This window comes from Cnephaeus nilssonii, assembly GCF_951640355.1.
Source record: "Cnephaeus nilssonii genome assembly, chromosome: 6".
NCBI classification, from domain to species: Eukaryota; Metazoa; Chordata; class Mammalia; order Chiroptera; family Vespertilionidae; genus Cnephaeus; species Cnephaeus nilssonii.
The window spans coordinates 63808899-63827767 of record NC_137077.1 but is presented as its reverse complement, the minus strand read 5'-3'; the positions used below and the strand labels follow the sequence as shown (position 1 = coordinate 63827767).

At 38.1% G+C, this 18869-nt stretch overlaps 1 protein-coding gene across 1 annotated transcript in view; it reads right to left on the bottom strand.

Annotated features, from left to right (window-relative positions):
* Nucleotides 1-466: 466 nt before the first annotated feature.
* NUP107 (nucleoporin 107) overlaps nt 467-18869 on the bottom strand; it is a 46221-nt gene continuing 27818 nt past the window's right edge. The window contains exons 13-28 of the mRNA XM_079774376.1: nt 16321-16411; nt 16094-16170; nt 14280-14339; nt 13527-13672; nt 13359-13407; nt 8718-8787; nt 8290-8408; nt 7565-7603; nt 7132-7282; nt 6710-6822; nt 6005-6107; nt 5378-5538; nt 4257-4382; nt 2853-2966; nt 1099-1266; nt 467-767 (exon numbers count right to left, since the gene is read on the bottom strand). Coding sequence (XP_079630502.1) covers nt 660-767; nt 1099-1266; nt 2853-2966; nt 4257-4382; nt 5378-5538; nt 6005-6107; nt 6710-6822; nt 7132-7282; nt 7565-7603; nt 8290-8408; nt 8718-8787; nt 13359-13407; nt 13527-13672; nt 14280-14339; nt 16094-16170; nt 16321-16411 — 1695 coding nt within the window. The 3' untranslated portion in view covers nt 467-659. The remainder of the gene's footprint in view (nt 768-1098; nt 1267-2852; nt 2967-4256; nt 4383-5377; nt 5539-6004; nt 6108-6709; nt 6823-7131; nt 7283-7564; nt 7604-8289; nt 8409-8717; nt 8788-13358; nt 13408-13526; nt 13673-14279; nt 14340-16093; nt 16171-16320; nt 16412-18869) is intronic.

Here is an 18869-nt window from a genome sequence, read left to right as displayed (position 1 = left end):
CATTCTTCCTATATTCATCTTCTTAGCTGTAATATATATTTTTTAAAATATATTTTATTGATTTTTTACAGAGAGGGAGAGAGAGGGATAGAGAGTTAGAAACATCGATCAGCTGCCTCTTGCACACCCCCTACTGGGAATGTGCCCGCAACCAAGGTACATGCCCTTGACCGGAATCGAACCCGGGACCCTTGAGTCCGCAGGCCGACGGCCTATCCACTGAGCCAAACCGGTTTCGGCTGTAATATTTTTTAAAATACTAAATTTTATGATGAGAAATTACATACCTGGCTTAAATCTACTTTCCATTCTCTTCATAATTTTAAGGTACCAGAGTACTTATGATCATAGGAAAAAAGTGGGATAATAGGAATTTTAGTTACTTATTACATAACAGAAACAATCTTGGTATTTGTAAGAAAAGAAAATTTTAATTTTTATATAATTTTATTAATAAACACAGGGAAATACTGATATAATACACTAAAATTCAGTGTCACCATAATATTCTGAAAAGTACAAAATTCAAATGTGTACATTTTAAAAACATTTCTCCCCATGATAATGCAAAAGAAAACCCCCAGTAATTACAAATATGTATATTTTACAAAAAACTCCATTTATCATGGAAATTAGTAAGATTACACAGAGTAGATTAATTATGACTGAATTTCATATCCTAATGGATCAAGTCCCTGGTCTAGAAGCATCAAAGAGGATTCTCTTAACTTCTGTAGCAATTTCCTTAGTTCTTCCTTAGAAAATACCTGATTTTTAAAAAAGAGAAAAATGTTAAGAATGAGAACAAAGAAGAGTAGGAACTTATAGTCAACTAATCAACCTGATTAGCTTAATACAAGAAGAAATTATTTTTTAATATTTATGTAGCCAGAGGCCAATACGTTAGCATGGTTAGGAATTTCAAAGCTATTTCTCTGAGCCAGTCTATATACTTCTACCTGCTTAGGAATGTATACATATTTTGAAAAACAAAACAAAACAAACAGGCACAATCATTAAAATGAGACTATTTAGGAAAATCTAAGTATAGCTGACCAAATCACTAAAATTTAAAAGTGCAAATGCTCAAGAACTTACCAGATACAGTTTGTGGCGCTCAGAGGATACCATATCGGCTAACTGCAGGCATTCCTGATATTGACCCGTATTATGCAATATGGTGTGAAGCAGAAAACACAACATTGGCAGACAAAGCTTTCTCAGTAGAACCATCTGATGTGTTCTTTCATGGTCTTCTTCAGCATCCTACAGACAGACATTAAATAGTCATAAAGTTGTTAAAAATGACTACCTTTCAAGCATCCTGTCCAGATATCTTCCAGGTAGAAGTAACCTTTTTATTTCTGGAATTTACAGAATACTCAATATGTGTGTTTCTCATGGCATTTAGTACTTTTGTAACTGATTCTCAACCCAGCCTACACATTAAAGCTCTCTAGGCAGTTAAAAAAACAAAAAACCCAGTCCTACCTTAGACCAATTAAACTAGAAACTCTGGGTGTAGAACCGAGTATTTTTAAAAGCTTCCCAGGTCATTTAAATGGACAGCTCAGAGGTGAGAGCCACTGCTTTATATTAGAGGGCCGGTGCACAAAATTAGTGCACTGGGGGGTGGGGGTGGGGGGCGGGGCGGAGTGTGGTCCCCTCAGGCCTGCACCCTCTAGCAGTCTGTGAGCCCGGCTTCTGGCTGAGCAGCACTCCTCCTGTGGGAGCTCACTGACCACCAGGGGGCAGCTCCTGTGTTGAGCATCTGCCCCCTGGTGGTCAGTGTGCATCATAGCAACTGGTCGTTCCACTGTTTGGTCAATTTGCATATTAGCCTTTTATTATATAGGGTTACTCATACTACTAAGACTTATCTTCGTATCCCTAAACTGAGTTGAACACATGTATAATTAAACATTTAGGTCCAGGCCCTGGCCAGGTGGCTCAGTTGGTTAGAGTGTTGCCCTGATATGCCAAGTTTTGGGTTCAATCCCCAGTCAGGACATATACAAGAATCAACCAATGAATGCATAAATAACTGGAACAACAAATCAAAGTTTCTCTCTTCCCTGCCCCTTCCTCTCTCTCTCAAAAACCAGTAAATTAAAAAAAAAATTAGATCTAGAATTTTAAAAAATTAGATTTTAGTATCCTAAGTGAACATATTAAATCTGAAGAACTACACTGAGTGGCAAGATTATTATGATCTCTGAACGCATAATAATCTGGCCACTCAGTGTATATCCTATATAATAAAAGGCTAATATGCAAATTGTCCCCTCCACCAGGAGTTCAACCAGCAGGCAGGCCAGCCAACCACCCATGTCCCCTACCCTGGCCAGGCTGGCCAGACCCCGCCCATGCACGAATTCATGCACTGGGCCTCTAATTTACACACACACACACACACACACACACACACACACACACACACTGAGTGGCCAGATTATTATGCGTTCAGAGATCATAATCTGGCCACTCAGTGTAGTTTACCCAAGAGTCAAATATTTCCATTCTCTAGCTAGTATTTTTAGTTTAGGTTTAAATTATGGGATGTTCAGTTATAAGAATAAAGGTTATATCAGAAGTATAGATGCTCCTATTCATTTTGCCCAACCAGCATGGCTCAGTGGTTGAACATTAACCTATGAACGAGGAGATCATGATTACATTCCCAGTCAGGGCACATGCCTGGGTTGCAGGCTCAATCCAGGAGGTAGCCAATCAAGGATTCTCTCTATCATTCATGTTTCTATCTCTCTCTCCCTCTCTGAAATCAATAAAAATATATTTTAAAAAACAAACTTGTTTTTTGCTTTTAGCTACAAACAATACAAACAGCTTACCTCTCTAACATCTACCATCCAGCCTCCATCAACAAATAACAGGACATTATACATTTTCTCCTTCACGTCAGCAGTTAGGGCATCCAAATGCCCTTTCCAAATACCATAATCCATCTGCAAAACAAACATAAGGCAGATATATCATGGACGAAAACCGCTAAATAATGTATTTGTAAAGTACAGACAGGAACATATATGTGAAACATCATTTTTAAGCAGTGGTTTTCAACCTTTTCATCTCATGGCACACATAAACCAATTACTAAAATTCTGCAGCACACCAAAACTATAGAGTATAACAAAAAAAAAGAGTATAACTTTTATTGATTTACCAAAAAAAAAAAGTTATTACTATTTTTGCTCCAAAGTGACTTTTTAAAAAATCAGGTGCCTAGCCTGGCCAGCGTGCTCAGTGGTTGAGTGTCGACCTAGGAACCAGGAGGTCACCACTCTAGTCCCGGTCAGGGCACATGCCCGGGTTGCAGGCTTGATTCCCAGTGTAGGGTGTGCAGGAGGCAGCCAATCAATGATTCTCTCTCATCATTGATATTTCTCTCTCTCTCTCTCTTCCTCTCTAAAAATATATTTAAAAAAAGTCAGATGCCTATACTTGTATATAAGGATTTCTGATACCAAGTATTAACCAATCAGTCCGAGCTGGTGTGGCCCAGTTGGTTGAAGCATCATCCTGTACACCAAAAAAGGCTTCAGGTTTGATTCCTGGTCAAGGCACATACCTAGGTTGTGGATTCTGTCCCTGGTTGGGGCACGTACAAGAGACAACCAATCGATGTTTCTCTCTCTCTCTCTCAAATTAATAAACATATCCTCAGGTTGGGATTAAAAAAAAATAATAATTAACCAATCAGATGCAACCTTATTATGCAACGTGATCAATAAGCTACAATTCTATTATATGATCTATATATTTATGATTTGAGACAGGGCATTCACACCACATGGCCATTGTTGTGTTGGCTGTTGTCATTTTTTTATTTGACAATTTAAGGAAAAAGAGGTCAGTGCCCCTGACTAAATAGTCAGGTATTACAAGTTTTAAAAATTCTTGTGGCACACCAGTTGAAAATCACTGTTTTAAAGTGTTGACATTCAGTTAGCCAAATATAAAAATAAACATCAACAGATTGCAGTTAACTACAATAAACACTAAAATACTAGCTTTGTATATGAACATTACTATCACCTGAAGGTAGGTTTCACATCTAATTAATTCTCTACAGAAAAATAACTGATGAACAGAAAGTTGTTGTTTTTTTCAAAGTAGAACACAAACAGCAAGATCACCTGTTATAATAGGAATATAGTTGCTGAAAAATGATCTCTTACAGTATACGGCATGTATGTTAAGGTGCAATACACAGGTTTTAGCTATATTCAACTTACTTCATATTTCTTTTCTTTGTGTTCATGAGCCACTTTCTCAGTGAATTTTGGTTGAGGTATCAAACTAGGTTTTTGAGGAGCTGAATTCATATGTTTGAACCACTCATTAAAGGTTTCATGGGCTTCCTAAAAATGAAATAAAATAGAAAAATACAAAAAAAGAAAAGTTTTCACATATGTTCAACAGTTTTTCAAATTTGGTTCTTAGAAATAATTTTGCAGCATCAAGAAATAAAACTTTAATATTTTGTTTTTATGCAAAATAATCATTGGAATAAATGTTTTGTTGAGTGACAAACACCAGTAATGTTTATATTATATAGTAGAGGCCTGGTGCACAAATTCATACACTGGTGGGGTGCCTCGGCCTGGCTGGTGATCGGGGCTCATCAGGGCCAATCGGGACCGCGGGAGGTTGGCTGGGAGTAGGAGGTTGGCTGTGGGAGCACACTGACCACCAGGGGGCAGCTCCTGCGTTGAGCGTCTACCCCGTTGGTCACTGTGCGTCATAGCTACTGGCCGGTCATCCGGTCATAACAGTCGCTTATGCTTTTATATATATATAGAGATATGTGTTTTCTGGCACTTATTCCTATCTTAGCATTCTGATCACGTATATATCTTACATTTGTCACTCTATATAATGTTATCACTCTGTGATGTATATATGTTTACTGTCTTTTTTATTGGTCTATTAGTTTCAAGAAGACAGGGACAGAAAGCCATCCACAGATCAGTTAATTATTTGTTGAATGGATTTTGAATGAGCTTGTTATTATTTTAGTCATAACAAATAGAGAATATATTGCTTTTCTCAGTTATTGCCAAAAATAGAAATATTAAAGTCAAGACAAAGCATTCAAAGAATCTTAAGAAAACGTAAGTTACAGATATCACATACATTATGTGCCATATGAGATGTTCTTAATTAGCATTAATTAGCAGCTCATGCTAATGAAAACAAAGTCATGACTTCAATGCCCATGTGGATCAGTCAGTACCACAGTCACAAGAGAGATGATAATGAGCCAATCACCATTTCTGGAAACAGTTCAAAGTCTGAGAGTGAATCAGAAAAATCATCATGAAGATAGACACATTTGTTTTCTTTACAAACTCACCAAATAAGCTCTAATGCACAAATATTCTCTGATAGCATTATCATCTTCAGGGGGAAGTGGACTTTCCATTCCTTGTTCTTCCCACTGATTATAGATTTCTGCTATAGAATCCTGAGGAATTTTCACAAATACTTCTTTTGCAGCTTCATGCTTTTTTGATGCTGTGAAAAAGATACAAAAATTTTCAATATATGTAGATTTCTGTATAAAGGTTTATAAAAGGGAGTCTAATAATTAGTTTTCAGCTTTTACAGTGAGCTGTAACCATTTCAGGTCCCAACATACTTAAAGGTCTGGGTGATCTTTCTGCCTAATGGCTGGAGTTTTTCCTTACTTCAATGACATAATCACAAAAGAATTTATTAAATACAGTTATTTTTACATACTTCCGTGTCTTAAAAAAAGGATTACATTTTTCAAAGCCTTGAGATTATATGCAGAATTGAGTAGGATGTGAAAATTCACTGTAAACATTTTGTTTCATAACATCAGGTACAGGAGAGGCTGTTTTGTACCCTCCCTTATTGGAAGGGTTAGAAAAACAAAAAAACAAAACAAAGTTCAAGAATATATGGATTTGAACAAATACTTTAAAAATAAAAAAAGAATATAAAAAATATAGCATACCCAAGAATTTTCTCATTATTGCATTGCCTTGTTTTAATGCCTCTGCCCTCTGTGCTGGGTCAAATACCAACCAGTCAATTACATCAATTTTTAAACGGTCCTCCTATTCATTTAATTGAAAAAGAAAAAAACAAAACAAAACATCAACTTTATTATTTTCTAAGATATTCTGCAAATTAGTAAAATTAACTTATACCTGCACTTTAGTGAACATCATTTTCCCTCCTGTTATACAAAATTGTGAAAGACTCTAGCTTTCTTTAGTATATTTTCACATTTAATAGCTTTCTATTAAATTACAGAAAAACTTACTGGACTCTGAATCTGGAATTATATATTCTATAACCCATCAATTTAACCGTGATTCCTTTAAATACTACTCTAAATTTTTTTCTTTCCTAGACAAAACTTTCATTCCTTTCTGAAAACAGTAATAAGAAAGCTACATAAGGGTTAGTATCTAGAATAATCTGATGAGCAAAAATCCAATACTCAGTTTTTTTTCTATTAAAGAAGCTTCCTGTAATATACTACTAATACAAGTAAGCCCTTACATAAGACCTTAAGCTTGCTCCCAATTTTTATAATTTAAAAGGCTTGGCTGACAAAACAAAATTCTTTAAAAAAAAAAAAAAAAAAAGAAGCCAGAGTATTTTAAGGTAGAAGTTCACCAAAGCACAGCACTTCCCTTCCACCTCATATTACCTCAGTAGTGCCAGTATCCAGGGCTGGGGCCAAGTCATGATGACTGAATTCACCATTATCTTTCTTTCGAATATTCTCAACTACAGTTTTTGTTATAGTAGCAATATCCAGATCTAAAGAAATTTTTGAAGAAACGAAAGCAAGAATTAATTATTCACACTAACATTCTCTAAACAGATACAATAATTTGGTAAATTTGGGATAACAGTTTTTTAAAAATATAAAATGAAACACATTATTTTTAAAATGCCAAAATTAAAAGTTATTTTATACATGAGTTACAGTGTATTTTATTTCTAAAACAGAATTTCATTGAAATTCTCTCAAGAGAAATAAAATTTAAAAGTAAGATAAATGTTACTAAAATCAAAATGATAATTTGCCTACAAAGCCCAATGCATGAACTTCTCAATCATTCTTACCTGCTTCTTTAGCCAGCTCCAGGCAATGGTGGCGCTGTTCAAATTCTGTAACACCTTCCAAAAATAATGCATACTGGGCAACAGCGAGGTCTTGAGGCAAATGACAGGTATAAAATGCTACAAGATTTGTATGTTTCTCATTTATTAAAAGCTAAAAAACAGAAAAAGATCAAAGTATGTAACCAGTTAAACAAAAGTTTTAGGATCAGTGGTACTTTTTTTAAAAGTTCATTTCAAAATTTCAAACATATTTAGGAGAAATTCATACAAACATAGATTTGTGCTGCTAAACATAATAATTTTGAACTCTAATCTCTTATGGATTCTGATGAATTTCCTGTGACTGGGTATTAAAATATTATCATTCTTTTTCATTAAAATAGTAAAAAAGGAAAAGAAAAAAAGAACCATATTGTGGATTCTTAAAGTTTACCTGTATGTATGTCTTTAAGACCTCAATGGAAACTTCTTCCTTCATAGGAAAAAAAGATAATTCAATTATAAACACAACTGCCTATGTATATCAGCAATATATCTAATAAAAATTCTGCTATTAAATGATTTAATGATTCAATATTTAGCACTGAGCAATAACTAGTGCTTAGCGAAGTTCATGCATTGCCTGACTTAACCATACTGTATTCTTTGTGAGTAGTTATTATTATTCACATTTTACAGAAGAAGAAACTAAGACCTATGGAGATTTTATTTTTCAGAATTACAAAACTGTAAGCTGCTGGGTAAGGCTGTAAACCCAGGATTCTTACTCTAAAACCCAAGTTTTTAACTACTGTATCATTCTGCCTTCTACATGTACTCTAACCAAAATGTTATTAATCATTTAGGAAACGAGAAAAAGAAAACAAAGGTTTACAATCTCATATAGAATTTAGTCTGGTTCAGTTAGCTTAGCTGGTTGATTCAGAGTTGGGTATTACTGAGGATTAAAGTTCCGAATTTACCAGAAACCAGATGAACATCAGCATTCTGCAGCCGCAGATTAGAACCCTAAGGGGTCACCCACAGGGAGACTATACAGAAGACTTTGGCACCCCCATCACCAATTTTAGAAAGCCACAACAAAAAGCAGTGTTTTCCTGATGACAGGTGTAAAGCATCAGCCTTCCAGAGAAGGGTAAATGGTTCACTTTTACTTACTTTTGTCTGTAGTCCCAGTGAGCGAAAAAACAAAATGAGATGAGTCATGAAGCGGAGGAGATGTCCAGGTAGATTATTTCTGCTTTTGGAAAGCCATTTGCTAAACTCATCCATCAAACCTACAAGCCATCAAAGCAAAGATTCAACAATAGGGATAAAAACAAAACAAAAAAAAGCGAAATAAACATTACTCCTCTAGTACTATGAAGTCACTATCTCATTGTTAATAACCATCACATAACACTGTCTCTGTATGAAATCCAAACTTGATCTTATAACAATTAAGTAGATAGTTGCATTTAAATAGGCTGACATTTATACAGATTAAAAGATGAGGTAAGTCATATATATTGCTTTGACAACTTTTACAACATTACTGTAAGAAAACAAGGAATTCATACAAAGTAAAATAAATTATAATATCTTACCATCAATGTCTCCCAGGATAAGGAATTTTTGAACTATATGATAATGCTCTTGATTCTCTTCCAGAACTCTCTGAAAAATATTTTTATATTTTCCATAAATCTTCTAGTGGTCATTTTGTAGTATGTACTCAATGTTAAACTAAAAATGCCAAACTTCTGAAGATAGATATATAAAGAAAAAGTTGGAAATGAAAGATTTTAGGAAATTAAAACAAAATAAAATATGGGATGAATTCTGCCTTTGAATATACTTAAGACTTACAAATCTAGGACTGAACAGTATTTTTTAAAGCAGAGAGCTACGATAAAACAACTTAATCTCTGTGAATGCTATTATTAAACTTTTATTTTTATATTTTACTACTATTTTCATTGGCACTCCATGGTGGACCAGAAAGGAAGGGCCTTAGTGAAATAAATTACAAACATTTCTATCAACATGAACAGCATTCTTTGGGTAGTCTCTTCAGCACATGGCACTAAGAGTAATTAAAAAAACACACATCAAAATAGTGATTAGACACAGAGGAGAAAAAAACATTTACAGGTCAATAGTTTTTTTTTTTGGCAAATATCTAAAATTTTTATTTAGTTGTCCACATTTTCTTTCAGTATTTATTCTTTTTACATTTGAACCATTGCTTCATCTGGAATTTATTTTGATACATGGCATTAGGTAGGGATCTTGCTTTGTTTTCTGTCTGGATGGAAAGTCAATTATGCCCATACTGTGAATTTAAATAAACCATCCCTTTTTCTCTAATATGAAAGGTCACCAATATCATTTAAGTTCTCATCTATACTTGGATCTCATATGAACTTTTGTGTTCCTGTGTCAATGCCGTATGGTTTTCCTTTTTAAAAAAATCTTTATTGTTGAAAGTATTACATATGTCCCCCTTTCTTTCCTCATTGACCCCCTCCAGCCTGTCCCTGCACCCCACCCCGCTATTGTCTGTTTTTCTGTATCTCTATATTAAGTTTAAATATGAAGAAAACTATCCCATAACTATTGTTGTTTTCTAATTTTTCTTCTTTTTCTTATTCTTCTATTTGGAAAATTTCTGTCTAGAAATAATCCCCTAAAGCACTAACTTTCTATGTTAATTTTGGAATGAATGACATTTACTAATGATTAAGTCTTCTTGTCTAGGAATGTGGTATATCTATTTACCTGTGTTTTTCTTTTTAATTTCTATTTACTTATTTTATAGAGAGAAAGGGGGAGAGAGAGAGCGAGCGAGCAACACTGATTCTGTTGTTCCACTTTATTTATGAATTCATTGGTTGCTTCGTATATGTGCCCTGACTGGGGATTGAACCTGCAACCTTGGCATATTGGGATGATGCTCTAATCAACTATCTGGCCAGGGCCATCATGTTTTTCAATAAGATTCTATAGTTGTCTTTAGGAAGGTTCTAAAACCTTTGGTCAATAATTTAAATGGTACTATTGGGAAAGAAGGCTATATCCTTTTCTAACTAGTTGTAACAAGTATAGAAAGGCTATGATTTTTCTTGAATTTTAGATGAACAAATTCTTATCTTAATAATTCTATCGAGTTTTGAGTTTCTAGATTTATCCTTTTATCACATGAAAATTTTTCCTCCTTTCCAATATTTAAATCTATTACTTGACTTTCTTGTTTTATTTTCTTTTATCTGGTATCTCCAAAATAATAAACTGGCAATAACCCTTTGACAGAAAAAGCATTAATTTTCTTACTAACTATACAAAGAACTCATTATACAATAAGGAAAAGACAAAACACAATAGAAAAATAGGTAAAACATCTGAACAGAAAATTCACAGATGGTCAATAAACATAGGAAAACTTGCTCAGCCTTCTGAATGCACAGAAAATTGAGAGCAGAACAGTACACTCCTATTTTCTTTTTAAATATATTTTTATTGATTTCAGAGAGGAAGAGAGAGGGAGAGAGAGATAGAAACATCAATGATGAGAGAGAATCACTGATTAGCTGCCTCCTGCATGGCCCCTACTGGGGATCAAGCCCACAACCTGGGCATGTGCCTTTGACCAGAATCAAACCTGGGACCCTTCAGTTCGCAGGCTGATGCTCTAGCCACTGAGCCAAACCAGCTAAGGTGGTACATTCCTATTTTCTACCTAATGTGATGGATGGGCAAAAAATAAAAAGGGTGATATCTGGGACCAGTGAGAATGCAGGGAAATGGACACACTAGTAAATTACTTGTGGGGGTATGAATTAATTGCTACAACCAGTTAACAAATTCAATATACATACACCTTTTAACCAGCAACCCTGCTTTCAGGAAACCTATCCTAGAGAAACAGGGTTAGTAGATAAGCACATACCTATTTACATATGAATGTTCATTACAGTGCTAAAAACAACTTAAATATCACCAAAAGTGGGATGATTTAAAAATTATACATCATTATACAGAACATTATGTATCTATTAAAAAGAATAAGTTGGGTTGTTAAATCTGTATCTACTAACTTGGAGTATCATTAAATGAAAAAACATACACAATAGAAGTTGTACAGTAATGTATATGTAGTATAAGAAAAGCCATAACAAAACCCCAAATTGTACAGCAGAATATCTACATTATTTTTACATACGTATAAGAATATGGAGAAACATAAGGGAGAATACATATCAATTTGCTTTACCATCACAGGGGAATGAGAATAACCACAAAGGTGTTAAGAGGAAATTATGAAAGTTTTATTATTAGACTAGTGGCCCGATGCACAAAATTAGTGCCCCCGGGGGGTGGGGGGCAAGGGGAGTGTCCCTCAGCCCAGCATGCACCCTCTCCAATCTGGGACCCCTCGAAGGATGTCCTACTGCTGGTTTACAGGGATCGGGCCTAAACCGGCAGTCAGACATCCCTCTCGCAATCTGGTACTGCTGGCTCCTAACCGCTCACCTGCCTGCCTGCCTGCCTGATTGCCCCTAACCACTCTACCTGCCGACCTGCTCACCCCCAACTGCCCCTCGCCGCCGGCCTGCTCGCCCCCAAATGCCCCTCACAGCCGGCCTGCTCGCCCCCAAATGCCCCTCACAGCCGGCCTGCTCGCCCCCAAATGCCCCTCACAGCCGGCCTGCTCACCCCCAAATGCCCCCTCTGCCAGCCTGATCATCCCCAACTGCCCCCCGTGCCAGTGTGCTCGCCCCCAACTGCCCCCCCTGCCGGCCTGCTCGCCCCACCTTCCCTCTCCACTGGCCTGCTCGCCCCCAAATGCCCCCCTACTGCCTGCTCACTCCCAACTGTGCCCCCCCGCTGTCCTGATCACCTCCAACTGACCCCCCTGCTCATCTGCTTACCCCCAACGGCCCCGCCTCCCACCAGCCTGATTACTCACAATTGCCATCCCATCCTGGCCTGATCACCCACAACTGCCCTCTCCTCTTGGCCTCTAACCGCCTCTACCTCAGCCCCGCCACCATGGCTTTGTCCAGAAGAACATCCGAAAGGTCTCCTGGAAGGTCTCCCAGTCTAATAGCATATTACCCTTTTATTAGTATAGATAGAGGCCTGGTGCACGGGTGGGGGCCAGCTGGTTTGCCCTGAAGGGTGTCCTGGATCAGGGTGGGGGTTCCCTTGGGGCTTGGGGAGGCCTGGGCAAGGAGCCTGTGGTGGTTTGCAGGCCAGCCATGCCCCCATGGGGTGAGGGTCCCCACTGGGGGGGCGTGGCCAGCCTGGGTGAGGGGCTAAGGGCTGTTTTCAAGCTGGTCACACCCCCTTCAGGGTAGGGTTCCCTGCTGGGGTGCCTGGCCAGCCTGGGTGAGGGGCTGATGGCTGTCTGCAGGCTGGCCAAGCCCCCCAGCGGGGACCCTCACGCCATGGGGATGTGGCCAGCCTGGGTGAGGGACTGATGGCTGTTTGCAGGCTGGCCATGCCCCCCCACAACCCAAGCTCCCAGCCCCTCCTGTTTTTCTTTTCAGCACCTCCTTGAGCCAGGGCTGACTGAAAGCAGGTATCTGGGATTTATTTATCTTCTATAATTGAAACTTTGTAGCCTTGAGCGGAGGCCAGGGTCGGCCAGGGCAGGCGGAAAGCTTGGCTTCCTCCATTGCCGGGGGCAACCCAAGCCTCCTGCTCGCTCCAGCTCTGTGGCCGCCGCCATATTTGTTGGGTTAATTTGCATACTCACTCCTGATTGGCTGGTGGGCATGGCTGTTGGGTGTAGCAAAGGTATGGTCAATTTGCATGTTTCTCTTTTATTAGTGTAGATCACTTTGTTCCAAGGACATATGCTATTACTTTGGTCGTATAAAAAATTTTTTAAGAATATTACTTTAAATATTATATTATTTTCAGATCTAGGAAAAGTTTTATTATTTTCCATCATGTGTCTTTATTTTTCAAAAGTAAAGGGATAAATTAGCTTACATGTATACTGTATATTTAGGTGAGACCAATCCTAAACCAAAGTAAACAGAAATGATGTATTACTTAAATATGCAATTACGCCTTTCCCCTTTTAAAGAATGTCCCTCATTTGGATAATAGGCGAGGAGAAGAAGGGAGAAGATAACAAGGTTTCACATATTTTTTTGCCTCCCAGCTACAGTGCAAAATAGCAGAACAGTTATTGTTTCCTATTTCAGTTAATGTAAAATATTCATATTAATATTTACCTTTTTATCAGTAGCCTGAAGTTCTTCGAAAACCTTTTCTAAGGTCCAACTTCAAGAGAAAGAACAGGAAAGGGATAAAATAATATTAATAATATGAACAAGGAATACAAAATAAAACTTTAGAGTATACTAAAAATCACCATGACTACAACAAACCAACAAACTCACTTTGCTTCCAAATATTCTCTAGGGAGTTCTTCCGTTTCATCCAGAGTTATTACTGATGTCCGGATCTCCTGTTCCACCAGACTGTCCACCATCACTCGAAAGTAGGCCCACACTGTGTCTTCCCAGGTGTCACAGACGGGAAGAAGCTTTTGCCCCAATCCAAAACAAAAACATGTAGACACAGTCAACAAAAAAAGCAAGGAAAGCAGTTACATCCACTGATACGGACTATAAGGTCACTACAGTCACAAAATATTGTGGATTGTAATATAAAATAGCATAACAAACAACCCACCTCTTCTAAGTTTGAACTATCAAGATTTTTCCATACTGAGTTCACAATTTTCCACACTGCTATATGATAGAATTTCCACTAATATAGCATATCTCAAAATGGCTGTAAAATGCATGGGATAATGGCGTTATACACAGGATTGTTAGACAATCCAGTCACTGTGCCTCAGCAGTACATTCTGCATAAAGCTATGCATACTATAAGTCATCAGTAAATGTATATTGTAATTAAACTTATAATTCTTAGAAACTGAAGACTGATTCCATGTATTAAAGCATTATTTAGAGTATGGGATACATCATATCAAGCAGCTTGAGTCATTCTATTGCATGATTATTCTTATCATTGCTACTCTTAAAAAAGTAGCTTAAGTTTTTAATTTATTCATATAATTATTAGAATATTTCATATATCTGATTTCATTACACAGAAAAAAAAGATTAAAATAGATTGCATACCTGTTTGAGATTCCCACTTAAAGCAGCATATATTGCTCTCTCATATCTATTAAAAAGCTCCTGAAATACAATAAAAATAAATTTGGAAAACTTATTTTTCTTAACATGTCAGTTTCTTTCATAATCGAGTTTGGCAATGTCTTCTAAACTGAACTTATTTATTTGATAGTTTCTAAACTTTAGTGAAAGATCTGATGGGGTGATAAGAGAAAGAATCCCGCCCAGGTGTGGCTCAGTGGTTGAGCGTCGACATGAACCAGGAGGTCACAGTTCGATTCCCAGACAGGGCACATGCCTGGGTGTAGGCTCAATGCTTGGGGACCTGCAAGAGGCAGCCAATTAATGATTCTGTCTCATCATTGATGTTTCTCTCTCCCTCCCCTTTCCTCTCTGAAATCAATAAAAATATATATTAAAAAAAAAAGAGAGAGAGAGAGAGAGGATCCCTTAGCCTGATGATATAGTCAATGCTGAAATCTTCAAGAAAAGACAAACATCTAACTTTCAAATACAGGGTAAAAGCAGATCCAAGTCTAATGGATTCTTTAGTTATAGCAGTCCAATTTTAGTCCAAATAGAATGTGTATAAGTATTGTCAGCTAGAAAGTTTCTAAATATCTAATACTACCTGATACTGACCTAAAAACATAGCACTTGGAACCACATCAGTTTGTATCAAATTCCTAAACAGAATTCATTATATTCATCAAATGATTCCATTATTACTTCCAGAATCTATTAATGGCATTTCCAGTTTTCTTATCATCCACACAAGAGACTTTAGAGCAGGCGTCCTCAAACTATGGCCCGCAGGCCACATGCGGGTGTTTTTGCCGTTTTGTTTTTTTACTTCAAAATAAGGTATGTGCAGTGTGCATAGGAATTTGTTCATAGTTTTTTTTAAACAATAGTCCGGCCCTCCAACGGTCTGAGGGACAGTGAACTGGCCCCGTTTAAAAAGTTTGAGGACCCCTGCTTTAGAGACTCTCACTATCTGAGTCCTCCTCTGCCTTTTGTCTCCAATTACTTGTCCTGACCATTTTTGCTCCCTCCCTTTCCACTTTCAATATTATTCTAGGACAGGTCCTTATTACTTAGTACCTGAATAATTCTGACAGGCTCCTAACTAGTTTCTTGGCCTTTAGTCTAATCAATTATAAACCTATTTTCCACTGCCAAGCTAATCTTAAAACTGCTGTCATTTGCCCTTGAGGTTTCAATGGTTCACTACTATCTATATTAATGAAAGGGTAATATGTAAATTTGTCAGGACTCCCTCACAGTAATGACTGAACAGCAGGCTGTGTGGGGCGACAAGGCTGGCAGGGAGGTTAGTGAGGGATGACCAAACGACTTAACAAGCAGGCTGCGTGGGGTGACCAGGCCGGCAGGGGCATTAGTGAGGGACGACCAAACGACTGAATAGCAGGTTGCATGGGGCAACCAGGCCTGCAGTGGGGGCAGTGAGGGGTGACCAGGTCAGCAGAGGCGGGCAGTGAGGGGCGACCAGGCCAGCATGGGGGGCAGTTGGGGACGACCAGGCCGGCAGGGTGCGGGCAGTTGGGGGCGACCAGGCTGGCAGGGGGGCAGTTGGGGGCGATCAGGCTGGCAGGCAGGTGAGCAGTTAGGAGCCAGCAGTCCCAGATTGTCTGAATAATTATGATTAGTACTTAATTCTGCCAATTCCTCAATATGACTGGGAGTTCTTGAAAGCAAGAACCTTACACTATTCTGAGCATATCACAGCACCTTCGGTAGGCCTTCAATTGATTAGAGTAAAAAGCAGTAACAGTAAATATTTTATTATATCTTACATCTTCTGCCATTCTCCAACAGCTTATTTTCCAAATGCATCTATATGGATTCCCTTCAACAGGTTCTAATTCTGTTCCTGTAAAACAGTTAAAGAAATAAAAATATATAGTTTAAAATGAGATCTTTCTGTGATTTCTAAAAACAAAAGCTATATTTCACAAAGAATGGCAGTTAGAGCTAAGAAACTATATGTCCCCACCTCTCAGAATAAAATCTACTAAAATACCTCCATTAACATTAGGGTCATGATAGAGCTTCCAGCCTTCAAGCGTTGCAGCTCTCCATGCCTGACCACAACGTTTACAGAGCCGCTGTGCCTTCAGAAACAAGAAGAGCAGTTAGTCATATAACCAGTGCAGTGCTGGGAAGTCTTAATGTTTTATAGAAAAGTGTAAGCGATGTATGACAAGTTTAAGTAACTTATGACATGTTACAAAGGATAATGTGGACAACTAGAAATGGCATTTCACTTTATCACCATATGCATGTCTTACTATTTTCTCTGCCTTTCTTTTCCTAATAGTCCCTTTGCTCTGATTTTGGACTTATCAACAGGTTTCCATGGAGCCCACAGGGGCTAAAGAGGTTGATTACCCTGGTTTATGTAAAAGTATTACAATAACATTGTTAGTTTCCAGAATGACAGGGTGCTATTGTTCATTCACCCTATTGACAATATTTCTTTATGTTAAACTAGAGGCCTGGTGCACAAAATTTGTGCACTCGGGGGAGGGGGGGTTCCTCAGTCCAGCCTGCACCCTCTCACAGTCCGGGAGCCCTCAGGGGATGTCTGACTGACAGCGTAGGCCCGCTCCCCGTGGAGAGCGTGCCTAAGCCAGCAGTTGAACATCTTTAGTATTGCCATGGAAGCAGGAGAGGCTCCTGCCACTGCTGCTGCATTCACCAGCCATGAGCCTAGCTTCTGGCTGAGCAGCGCTCCCCCTGTGGGAGTGCACTGACCACCAGGGGGTAGTTCCTGTGTTGAGTGTCTGCCTCCTGGTGGTCAGTGTGCATAATAGTGACCAGTTGTTCCGCCATTCGGTCAATTTGCATATTAGCCTTTTATTATATAGGATGTGGCCAATCAAATGAGCTTTCTATGACAGGAAGATAGATAGGAACTTTCTCTTCCCCATTCTAACTTAGCTTATGTGGTTTGAGTAGGCCTAATCCCAGGTCTGAACTCTAGGGTTAGGTATGTGATCTAACAAGAATCACCCCAGGGCTCTTGCTTAAGATATTGAGAAAAAGATACACTCCTGCTGAGATTGCTAGCTGGCAGGAAGATGTAAACTGCTGGTGGCCATCAGAGATGCAAGGAGTGACTTCTTTAGAATGAAGTCAGAGAAGAAGGCGGAGCCAAGAGACAGTAGCCTAATGACATCTTCTGAGTCCCTGAATCCTGCTTAAGCCAGACTTAACCCTCTGTACCTCCCTGTCCTGTGAGCCAATTAATTTCCCTCTTGTAAGTAATTTGAGTTGGGTTTCTTGAACCTAAAAAACCTAATGAATACAACCCATTAAAGAAAATCTCAAACACTACTCTGGATTGGTGACTTTAAAAAATTATGAAATAGCCGAAACCGGTTTGGCTCAGTGGATAGAGCGTCGGCCTGCGGACTCAAGGGTCCCAGGTTCGATTCCGGTCAAGGGCATGTACCTTGGTTGCGGGCACATCCCCAGTAGGGGGTGTGCAGGAGGCAGCTGATCGATGTTTCTCTCTCATCGATGTTTCTAACTCTCTATCCCTCTCTCTTCCTCTCTGTAAAAAATCAATAAAATATATTTTAAAAAAAAATTATGAAATAAATACTAGTAAATTATAAAAGCTATGTAGAAACATAGAAAAATGTTTTGATATGCTATATAAAAATAAGATTAAAAACTGAATCTAAAACCTTGAAAACATTCTAAATGAAATAGGCCAAACATAAAAGGGCAAATATTACATGATTCCACTTATATGTAATTAGAGGCCCGATGCACAAAATCAGTGCAAGAGTAGGCCTTCCTTCCCCCAGCTGCTGGCACTGGCTTCCCTCTGGCACCGGAATCCGGGCTTCCCTCTGGCCACCAGCAGGCAACTGGGACCTGGGCTTCCCTCGAAGCCCCGGCTTGATCCGGAAGAATGTCCAATCTAATTAGCATATTAAGCTTTTATTATTATAGATATCTAGATGAGGCAAATTCATAGAGACAGAAAGTGGGTTAGAGATTACCAGGCGCTGGGGGAAGAGGAAAATGGGGAGTTATTGCATAATAGTTAATAGAGTTTCTGTTTGGGGTGATGAAAACTTTTGGATATAGAGGCAATGGTTTCACAATGTTGTGAATTAATGCCACTGAAATGCACACTTAAAAATAGTTAAAAGGACAGATTTTTGTTATATATATATCTTGCCTCAATAAGAAAAAATATTATACTAAAATCATTCAAGTGTGTACCTTAAATGAGTGAATTATATCTCAGGACTTAAAATAAATGTATGATATCACCTTCTTTTATTAATTAAAAAATGATGCTTAATAACCCAAGACTACTAATATAAGAAGTTACTTAATATATGCTAATGGTTTATAACCCAGAACAAATAACAATTTGAATTAATTCAAAAAGGACATCACCAAGAGTACTGCAAAAGATGTACAACATAATATCTAAAGCTTGAAGCTCCCATGCATCAGACTGCCTCATCTAGTAAGCTGTCTAATTAGATACTTAACATTCTACAGGCATACCTCATTTTATTGTGCTTCACTTTACTGCACTTCATA